The following is an 11,324-nucleotide window of genomic DNA, read 5'->3' as shown; positions in this document are numbered from 1 at the left end:
ACACCTCAAAGTACATTTGCATAAAACCTGCGATGCTGCTGCACACTCTCAGACCTTGTGTCAAATCCTCAGATTATAAATTTTACAGTAAAAACAAACATCCTCGGCCCAATAAATCACTATATAAACAAAACATGAATAGCATGCTGCAATCACAGACTGAGCATTGATGTGTTTTATTGATCTTTGTGCAATCACGCCGCAGGGAGCTAAGAAAGTGAAGCATATTGGGTAATTGTGATTTATTATTTTTGCTTTATTTGAGGAAAATTCCGACAAAATATGCATAACTGTAATTAACTGAAATTTAACACAGGAGGAGTCCGTTTTCGAATCGAGTGCTGGTTTGGAGTCAGTTATTGAACAATTTATTCCTCATAGTTTACGACTGAGCCTCACCTCAGGCATTCCTGCAGATCTCTGAGGATTGAGTCTTGAGAAGGCAGAAAGAAATCTTGGAAAAAAAGAACAGTGCTTCCAGTAACCCATTACCTCTGACTATGGGGTTAGTAATCCAGATAATAAAGGCTTTAGCTTACAGTGTGGGCTTTAGAGAGTTACAACGATTATGCAGGGAAAAGGGTTAAGTGTTTTACTCGAGGACAGTTTGAGTAACAATGAGGGATAACACTGGTAACTATATTAATATTACATATACAGTATATCTCATTAGCCAGCAGTGGAGGAAGTTTTCAGATCTTTTACTTAAGTAAAGGTAGCAATGCTGTAATAAAAATATCCCATTACAAGTAAAAGCATTATTAGAGAAACGTAATGAAATTATAAAAACTAAACATACTCATAATTAAGAAACATGGCTCATGAGTTTTTATGTTTTATATTAAAGGGTTATCAAACAGATGCAGTAATGTGTCAGTAGCATTTTAATGTTGCAGCTGGTTGAAGTGAGACAAATAAAAGTTTTAAACTGTTGGATAGTTAAATCTATAACAGTGAATCATTTATAAACTCATCATATGTTTTGCATGTAAAATATTGATCTGTAAAATGACTATGAAATAAATGCAATAGTGTAAAAAGTGTTTTGCAATGTAGTTGTAGTGTAAAATAAATATAAAGTAGCATGGAGTGAAAATATTCAAGTACAAGTACCTTAAATGTGTATTTATGTACCGTACTTGTGTAAATATACCTAGTTGCACCACTTACAACACAAAGATTCACAAAAATACAAGAAAATGTCATTTCATAAGTAATCATCTCGTGATCTCAACCAAATCATTGTTATTATTTCATAATGTTTACATTTTCCTGCAGCAATCGCTTCGTCATGAAAGCTTTCACATTCCTCTGGTTTATTTATTTTTTTGTCTTGTTACCCAAACTACAGATTATGAGCTACATAGTTTCTGAGCAGTTTAAATGCTTTTACAGTCCCCTGCACTAGCGCAGAGTTGGCCCCCATGAGGAGGACTTTACCCAGAGTAACAGTCATATGGTTGCAGTTATCTTGTTGTAGCTGTTTTGTATTAAACATAATAAGGGCCATCAAATGCTGGTAAAGGCAAGACACCGCTTGTAGACCCTCCACTGAGGCCCGTTCACATGTGACACGATAACAATTACATGTAAAAACCGCCAGGCCGGCAGGAATGTAAAAGTCGAAACATGGGTACTGGATTAGATCAGAAAAAACGTTAACAATCCCAGTGGGGGAGCTGGGTCATCTCAGCAGCAGAAGTGAGCATCAAAGAGAAATACAGGAACGACAAGTAAACACCACTAGAGTACATGTTCAGGGTGCAAGAGCAGGTAAATAAATGAAGAACCTGCAGCTCCGATGGCAGGTACACAGATTATCATTTCACACTCTCTGGTTCAGATTTAAATCTATTTTGGTTTTGAATGACCTTGACCTGTAAACCGTAATGTTTATTAATGTGCACCGCTGCCGTAAATAAACTAATAGATACAGAGAATAAAAATCAGCAAAGAAAAAATGTGAGCATGCATGAAAATCCAGATTGTTTTCATGGATTGAATAACATGGAGCTTCATGTACATGATAGAGCCGATACCAGATTCTGTATTTTTTAATATTTATTAACTTTATTTCAACTTAGTCTGGTTTTGAAACAGAAGCCAGACAGTTTTAAAAGAGTTTGCAGAAATTGGTTGGTAGAAATCTACAAAAGGGCAAAGAGTCTTTCTCAAAAATGTCTGTGTGACCTGAAACAAACTCTAAAAAGCGAGTTTATTACATTATTTATTATTAAAAAAGAATGAAAACCTGGTTGATTCTTTTTCTGTATGGAATAGAAAAAAAACTGTAGTATCTTCCAGCAAAATGCAGCTGAATGAGATGCTTCTCAGTTCGAGGACAGCAGACTTCCAGAGAACAAAAAGGGACTGGAGCACACTGATTAATTCACAGCCTTTAATTGCGCAAACAGGCTAACATTTCAACACCATTGTGTCTTCATCAGAGTCAGAGGGGAAGAAAAAAACTATTGTCTACCCAGCACAGACTTTTAAAAGGGGGAGTTTGGTCACATATGGCTTCAACAGCCAGTCAGTGGTGGAAGAAGTATTAAAATCCTTCAACTAAGTAAAAGTTGAAATGCTGTAGTCTAAAAATACTTCAAGTAAAGTTTTTCAAGTAAAAATATGGAAGTATTATCAGCAAAATGTACTTAAAAGTATAAAAAGTAAAAGTACTCATTATATAGACTGGCTGACTTTTTTTAGAGTGTTATATTATTTTAGTATATTATTTGTTTTCTTCACTAACAGATACATGTAAGAGCATTTAAATGCTGTAGTTCTTCAATATGGAGCCAATTTTAGATACTTTTGGTAGATTAATAGTAATACTACTGCATCATATTATAAGTGTATCATATGTTTGTATAGTAATAGTGGCGTAAAGTACACAGTAGCATTAAATGGAAATGCTCTGGCACCACTGCAGCCAGTTAACATCATGAAGGCAGCACCACAAAGCTGTAATTTTCAGTAAAAAGTGTGTCTGGTAATTCATCAGTACATTTATGTGTGGAGGTGTGTTTGAATAGAGAATACACAGACACAGATTTTCTGAAGACTGTAATTATATACACATAAACCACACAGCAGCTTCAAGGCGATTAAAAGTCACCTGCAAAAGCCTGCAAACTGGATCCGTTTATCTTTTTTTTGTTTCATGTAACTATGTAAGAGATATTTAACCTGAAACAATCCAATGTGGACTGAAATATTGTGGCTGCATGAAGATTTTTGTTAGAGATGGAATAAGTGTTGAGTGTTTTGTGGGTGCTTGGCTGGATGGATGGCAGAGTGTTTGCGCCGTTTCAAAGCGAGCGAAACTACTCAAGACTTTAAATATTCCATGAAAGCGCCGCAGTAGCGCAGTGTTGTTTGAACTAAGAGAATTGTTAACCAAAGTATTTAATTCATGCATTGACTTTTCCACTAAAATCACACAGCTGTTTCTTTGATTGTGGAAGTTCAGCTCACCAGCCACCATAATGTAGGTCGATAATATTGTTCTGCCTGGTGTAGAGCCCCGGGCCCTGTTCTCATTTGTTACAGCAAAACAGACAATATTGTTGTGTTTCAATGCTGCAGGAACAACATGGATTACTGGAGTGCTGTAAAAATATCACAAACCACTATTTAAAAAAAAAAAAATACAGATAAATGTAATCCACTGCCAGACTTAATTTGTGTGTCATTAAAATGTGCACAGACTGGTTCAGAAAAATTGAATGCTTCATATGAATGATGCCTTCTGGCTGCTTCATGCTTGACACAATGCACATTCACTTTGCTTTTTCAGTAGATTTTTTCTTTCTTGTAACAATTATGAGGTTGATAATTCCAGCATTTCACCAGCTTTTCAATTCAGCTCTCCTCAAGCTCTCCCCCCTAAAAAGAATTTTTAAAAAAAACCCCACCTCAGTGAACAAGGAGTTTCAGTTCCTCTTTCTGAGGCAACGCTGGCAGAGCCGCTCACAAATTTTGAGGTTGAATGTGACTCTAATGTGCACAGTTGCGCAGTAATTTAGACCATGCACACTGTGATAGGCCCATTCATGAATCAGCCTTTGTTCAGGCCTTTGGAAGCAGGTTCAGATTTTCAAAGATTTAGCACAAAGCAAATTTTCATCTCACTCACTTTATTTGCATTAATTTGACAGCTAAGAGGACTTTTCCAGTTTGTGTTTATTAGCCACAGACAGCCAGTTGACGTGACAGGACAGACATTTCATGTAGCTAACAAATTAAATGAGTGTAAGTCTGTGACAGATCTGACTGTGACTGACTTTAAAACTCCTGTTTTGCGCATGGATGTTCATTATTGACCACTGGGAGCTTTATGTTTAACAAATAATCCATTTGCAAAGATCCAAACATCCATTTTTTCTCATAGTCACTAAATCATGTGAGTGAAAGTCTATAAGTGGTCTGTGAAGTTTAGATTATTTTGTCAATTCCACTCTTTTTCTTTTGCTCCTGCTGCTTCTTTACAATCATGAAGTATATATTTTGGGGGATAAATTTCTAATTTATTAAGACATTTTTGACTCCAGTGGACATATCTACACCTGAACGGGCACCATGTAGAGCAAATCTGTTATTGTTTGTTTGAATGCTTCCTCAAATCCGCTGGTTTTCACTTCATGTTCAGTCTGGAGGCACCTTTAGGGCTCTGTGTACATGCAATATGTTGCCCACTTCCAATGCATTAAGCCCTAAGCACTGTGTCACTGTTATGCTATGTTCATGTCATATCAAGGTTACCGTAATTACCTGTTTCTGACTTCTAAATAGTGTTTACCTCAACATCCAGCTCTGATCTATCTGATATCTTGGCACTAAATAAGGAAGTACCTGAAAACCAAACATACATGGATGCCACACGTCAGCTAAAGTCTGTCATTAATGGTGATTAAACCCAAACTTAATGGCTATAGAGCTTTATTTTCGCACTGCAATCACCGACTTGAGGTGACGTAGAGATGCTCTACCATCCATTCCTTATGATGTGAATGTGGTGTTCGGAGCAGAAGGGCTTCAAAAGCTGTTTAAAGAATTGAATAACACTTTTTGACATCTTGTTATCTGGACAGAAGCATTTGTGTGGACAGTGCAGTGTGAGGCATGTGTGTTTATACTTGACAGGAAAATTTCTTCTTGCCATGTTTTGTTTTTTTTTTCACAATTTGACATTCCCTTGAGCAGAGTCTGCAGATTTAACAGAAGGGGGACATTGAAGGATAGGTTCACAGTTTTCCAAGTATGTCTTAAAACAACAATCAGGTGCCCATATAAACACTGAAAGTGGTTTTCCTCGCTGTAATCATTCCTCCTGTTCTTACTGGCTATTAAAAGATCCCCTTCAAATGTGCTTTCTATGTAAGCGATGGGGACAAAAATCCAGTGTGCCCACACAGTCATCTGTGCAAAAATGTATTTAAAAGTTTATCTGAAGCTTATATGAGGCTTCAGCAGTCTGAGTTAGTCATATCAAGTGGATATCTGCCACATTTAAAGTCTTTTTAGCATCAAATTCTTTCTTTGTGTCTCCCTGTTGAGCTGTGGTAGGAGTATAGTAACAGAAAGAGGAACTTTGGCACTAAAGAGACTTTAACATTGAAAGAAATCTACTTGATTTGACTTCATATTAGCTTCAGATAAACTTTTAAAAGCATTCTTTGCACTTCAGCGTTCATTTGTACACCTGACTGTTGTTTTAAGACAGTGAACCCGTCCTTTAAAAGGCTCAAAAAGCCAGCTTTCGCTTGCAGATTTCAAAGTGGGACAGCCCTGAGAGTGGGAGTGTGGGTCAAAATATGTGAGTGCGTCATGGTGGACATGTAATGCCCATATGCAACAAGGGAAGTGCAGAAATGCAGGGGGCCAACATTTCCTGCACATATGGGACCCATCATTTCCAGCTACACTCCTGCATTCACACAGGGGAGAAGAAAAAAAAAGAAAGAAGTGATGTAGACATTTTATATGCAATGTCAATTTACTTATGACAGGACCGACGTTGTTGTCTTTTCATTTTCATTGTTTTTAATTGATTCATTAAGTCTATCCAGGGCCTCCTCGCGCAAGGCTACTTCTCTCAACCAATGCAGCCCTCGTGCACCAGCAGTGCGCGCAGGTCGGGAGCGCGCGTGTGGAGGCGGTCCGGGGCAGCCTCAGTTTTCTGTAATCGCTTTTCTGCTGCTGCTACCTCCAGTTAAATAGCAAGGACACGGGAGCGAGCAGACGGCCGTGTGAGGATATAATTTCTTCGGTACCTTGGGATTACGACGCGGAATTGCAGCATCGACGGCCAGCCGCCAGGTAATACCGACACACGCGTTCAGCCGCCGCTCGTAGATAGGCGAAAAGTAAGTAAATGTCCCGTGAAAAGTGTCGTTTTCCAGTGAAGAAGGAGGAGGGGGGGAGGAGGAGGAGGAGGAGGAGGTGGAGGAAAAGAGAGAGAGAGAGAGAGAGCAGGAGGAGGAGAAGGAGGAGGAGGAGGAGGAGGTGGTGGTGGATGTGTGGGACGAGCCTCCCTTTGTGCCGAGGCTGGGTCACTGCTCTTCAACGCACAATGTGGACACTCCAGAAACGGACGACGGATCCGCACATTTTTTTTTTTTTTTTTTGCCCCCGTTGCTCCCCTCCTGGCCCTGCCGCTGACCGCCCTCCATCAGCCACCGCCGTCGGCTGTTTCGGAGGAGTCCGGCAGAAACGCCTTCTTCTCTGCGTCTTTTCATTTAGTTTACAACACCGAGGCCTGTTCTGCTTGTCCCTGTTTTGTTTTTGTTTTTTTCTGTTTTTAAATGCCCCTCAGCGGTATTGTAACGCACCCTACTTTTCCGGCCTTGTAACGTTAGCTAGCTCCCAATAATGTTTATGATCGCTTTTGTAGGACGGCTCGGTTTCAGTCCCCCAGTCGACCCCTATTGTGTGTTTTTATCCGCACTTATGTTGACCTACCCGGTTTGACAAAGCAATTAAGTGATGTCTGACAACACATAGACGTCTTAACTTGTCTCTGTTGTTATTTTTTTGTGAGTGGGGGGGCTATAATATCTACGTATCGATCCTGGCATCTCTTAACGTCTATTGAACCGGGTACATTTCAGCCGTTGATGCCCCTATCATTACCATGAAACGCCCCCCCGGGAAAGGCGAGCTTTCCGCCACTTCACCTCGTCGTCTTTGATTTAACTACTTATCAAATAGCTTCTATCTTTCAGTTTACTTTTATGTAATATTTATTGTATAACATGTCCATTTTAGCTTTGTCTTTGTCGTCTACAAAAGAGGGGAGGAGGGGAGGGGGGGATTGAATTGTTCCAACAAAACCGGGGCAATGCTCGTTTTCACGGATGGTCTCCTCATTTTCAAGTGTCTCTTCTGATCTGTCACTGATGAGATGTATATTACTTTTATGCTAAATCACCCTGCAGGGATCTTAAGAGCCGTTTTATTAATCTATTGAGTCTTTTTTTGTCTTTACATTGACCCCAAATCACAGTATTATCCAATATTTGTTTAAAGAAAGGAGGGAAGCGATGACAGAGGGCAGCATAAGGGTCTGTTTTTATAAATCTAGGCCATATAAAGTCTTCCAAACAATTAAATATATAGACCTATATAACGGCTCTGTACATCTTTAATCCACATTGATTTAGTCTTCTTGAAATGTCCTTTCAACAGCTTTCAATCTGCACATCCCTGCCCTGTTTTAACCCTCAGCCACATCCAGCTGTAGATTGATTGAATTAAACCCTCCTTACTGTGGCTTCCCTTTTCAAATCTGCCCATTTTGCTGAGAAAAGGCACAGGCAAGCAATTTTGACATTATATAGCATCTTTATTGTCCTACCAAGTGGAAACTTGCTTTGCCCACGCTTGCGGGGATGGTGTGACATTACTTGCCGTCCACTTTTTTCAGGGCCCACGATGTCCAGCGAAGTGCAGAGACCGGACGACAGCCCCAGCACCAGCGGGGGAAGCTCAGATATTGAACAAAGGGAATCGGTACCACCTGAACAGGAACGAGAGCAAGCACAGCCTAAAAAGAAGGAGACCAAGATCTCGAGTAAAACTGCTGCTAAACTTTCAACTAGTGCCAAGAGGTAAAAAAAAAAAAAAAGAAGCTTGAATCTGGCTCTGGAGAGCGGCATTTACACAGGGGTTGTTTGTTAAACTAAAGGCCTCTCCCTTTTTTGCCCTGGGGGTGTGAAGTTATATAAAAAGACTATAGTCCCACATGCATTGTCATTTCAAACATGCATGCTATTCAGTGCGACACTAATCCCACAGAAAGGAGGTAACTCACACAGCTCGGCACTGGAGTGTCATTACTGTCATTTTGAAAGAGATATTCCCATTCCAGCCTCATGCTCTGCAGCACTCCTTCCTCTCCTGCACCGCCAAACACCACCAACACTTACCTCCACCAGTCTTAGCACTTGTTCCCAAAAAAGACCAGCGATGACAGAATTATGCAACCAGTTGAGCAAAAGGGTTGGCTGCAGCCGCTGCCGAGTCTTTTTATAACAGCAACTGATGTTATGAACATCTCCCTTTTTTGTATGTCTATGCTTTTTACTTGAAAGCGGCAGTCTCTACGAGTGGCCTTCAGCACAACGAGAGCCTGTAACATGGAGAGGTTTCACTGTTGTCTGAAGTGCTGTTTATATTAACATGAGTTTAGCAGCTGCGTTTGCACTCAGTTGCCCTTTGCGGTATGAATCATCATTTTTGTACGGTTATCCTTTTGTAAATTCTCAAAGCAGACACGTTTATCCTCATGCTTGATGTTCCTTTTCGTTGGTTATAGATTCATCTGCAGGGTATTTTCTCGATTAATCATTTGATCAAAACAGTGGAAAACACTCATCACAGTATCTTAGGGCACAAAATCACACCATCACATCTTATCTTGTCCAATCAACTGTCCAAAACCCCCCAAATAATCACATTTACAGCAGTTTATGACCAAGAAAAGCTGCAAAATCTCACATTTTAAAGCGTCGAAGCAGCAAATGTGTTTGAAAAATGACTTAAAACGATTATTTGATTATCACAAAAAGGAGAGCGGTGTATTTATATTGACGCGTGTTAAGCAGCTGCGTTTGCACTCAAGTGCTCTTCACATTATGAATCTTTATTTGGCACAGTTATCTGTTGTAAATTCTCAAAGCGGTCGTGTTTATCTTCATGCTTGATGTTCCTTTTTTTTTTTTTTTTTTTCAAATTGTGTTTATGCAACTCAGACAAATGACGACAGATAACGCAGCATAGAAACGCGAACATGAGCGTTTTATGTTAAAGCTGAGATCAAAAACTTCTCCCGGCCTTTTCCGTATGGTCGGCAAACGTCATGACAACCGTTTACAACTCTCATGGTAATATTTGGATTATATGAGATGTTCTGGAGAGATATGTTATTAGATGTTGTGTTAACGTGTGCTGCGGCTCCACGTGGTTGAAGAAATGACTGAAAGCAACATTCACGAGTTTGAAACACAGAGTTCATGTACTAGAGAAATGACTGTTACTGCAGATTTCATCTTTGACACCCCCCCAAAAATAGATCTAACAAATACAAATTTTCTCTTCCAGGATTCAAAAAGAGCTCGCAGAAATAACACTAGACCCACCTCCGAACTGCAGGTAAGAAGATGTTATCTTTTCAAGGGATTTCCCTAATGATTCATAAGCCTGTACGTACAGATGCTGAAGCTCTAATGGATGTAGATGGCAGAAATGTGCTGCTTTCAAGGCTGCTTGTTACTATAAAGGAAAGGCCGCGCTGTAATGCACCCGCTTTTGTCTCCTTTCCCATAATGCCATTGTTTGTGTTTTGTGTTTGAGATGGTAATCTCAGGTGAATTAGAGTGACTCGAGCCCGTTCTGGCATTGTTGCCGCCGCCGCCGCCGCCGCTGCTGCTGCATAACGCACGCCACAATCTCTGTTGAAAACGCAGCCCCCTTTAGATCACATTATTACGGTTGCACTGAAATGGTGGAAAAACGAGCGGTAGTGTGACTTTAAAACCTGTTTTGATTCTCGTATGGTCCCCCCCTCCCCTCCCCTTGCTCTGCTGGGGATTTACCACAGACAATGGTTATTGTGTGCTGCTGCCGCGGCTCTCAGCCCTTTGAGGAAGAGATATGGTCGCGAGCGAGTGGCGGACCACATGTGCATCAGTCTCTCCTGACGTGACAAAAGGCATGCCTTTTGGGATGCAGCGCAGGAGCCAGCTTTTTATTAAGTTTAATAACACAAAGTGACACTGCCATTAATTGTGCCTCTGTTTAATACGGCGCCATAATTAATCTCTGAATCAGCACAATTAAGACAGAAAATCCTCCACAAGTCCGTCTTGACAGGATCAGGGAACACTTGTGGGAGATGTTTTCTGACCGTTTCGGATTGGCTGTATTTGTTCATAGGCACCTGCTTAAAATGATTAAGGAAAACAGCTTTGTATGACTCATCTGGCGATTTGGAATTACTACACCCTAGACAGCCTTGTTTATTGCATGAATTAATCACCCCTGCTGGGTATCATCAGAACCCCACCATCATTAACGATAAACATTGAGCTAACCTTTTCATTCCAGCTCACAGCTCAGTTTTGTTATTGAACCGGAGGCTAGAAGAGATGTTGTTTTTCCTCGAGGACTCTAATCTATTTCAAACTCCCCCTCGCCAAAAAAAAAAAAAAAAAAAAAAAAAACTAGGTTGGCTCACATGAAGGATTTAGCTTGAGGACACGAGTAAGTCATTTGAAAGTAAAATAATCGCTAGCGGAAATTTCACAGTCATCGTCTTAGTGGGGGGAACTAGTTGCCTGGGAAACAATTAAGCTTCTTCAAGATAATCCTTTTTCTGTGTGTGTTCCCTCTCTGTACACTCAAAAATGATACCAAAATCTAATAATGTGTTTTCTGTGATGCACCCAAATAGATTAGCCCTCTGTTAACAATGAGGTAAAAGGAGGGGAGGGCGGCGGAGGGGAGGGGAGGGGAGGGGAGGGGGGGGTCAGCTGCATCAAAAACTAAATTTCTCATGCAAACGATCACAGCACACCATTTACATTCTCGCATGAATGAGTGCACACGGCGGAGCTAGTGTCATCATTTGTATGCCACACGCTCCCCCGCTGCCAGCCAGGTTAGCCTGAAAGGTTATTCATTTCATTCTCCCCCGCGACAAATGGAGTCACAGACTGTTGGCCCCCCTTCAGGAGGCAGACAGAGAGTTGTGTTAAAGAGATTCACTTGGGTACATTCAACAAACGCTACGCTGGAGGGCCAAGCTGACGTGTACGTCGTCT

The 11,324-nt window shown here is 40.7% G+C and overlaps 1 protein-coding gene across 3 annotated transcripts in view; it reads left to right on the top strand.

The window, feature by feature from the left end:
* Positions 1 to 6,151: 6,151 nt before the first annotated feature.
* Positions 6,152 to 11,324, top strand: part of LOC121905169 (ubiquitin-conjugating enzyme E2 E2) — a 28,294-nt gene continuing 23,121 nt past the window's right edge. Inside the window, exons 1-4 of one of the 3 annotated variants that reach the window (XM_042423198.1) lie at positions 6,152 to 6,321; positions 7,690 to 7,817; positions 7,928 to 8,111; positions 9,604 to 9,654. In XM_042423198.1, coding sequence (XP_042279132.1) covers positions 7,936 to 8,111; positions 9,604 to 9,654 — 227 coding nt within the window. In that variant the 5' untranslated portion in view covers positions 6,152 to 6,321; positions 7,690 to 7,817; positions 7,928 to 7,935. Of the gene's footprint in view, positions 6,369 to 7,689; positions 7,818 to 7,927; positions 8,112 to 9,603; positions 9,655 to 11,324 lie in introns of all 3 variants that reach the window. The other 2 variants (XM_042423197.1, XM_042423199.1) reach the window with 2 other exon arrangements.

This window comes from Thunnus maccoyii, chromosome 10, assembly GCF_910596095.1.
Source record: "Thunnus maccoyii chromosome 10, fThuMac1.1, whole genome shotgun sequence".
Lineage (NCBI taxonomy): Eukaryota > Metazoa > Chordata > Actinopteri > Scombriformes > Scombridae > Thunnus > Thunnus maccoyii.
The sequence above is the reverse complement of the archived record's forward strand: the minus strand, read 5'-3'. Positions and strand labels throughout refer to the sequence as shown.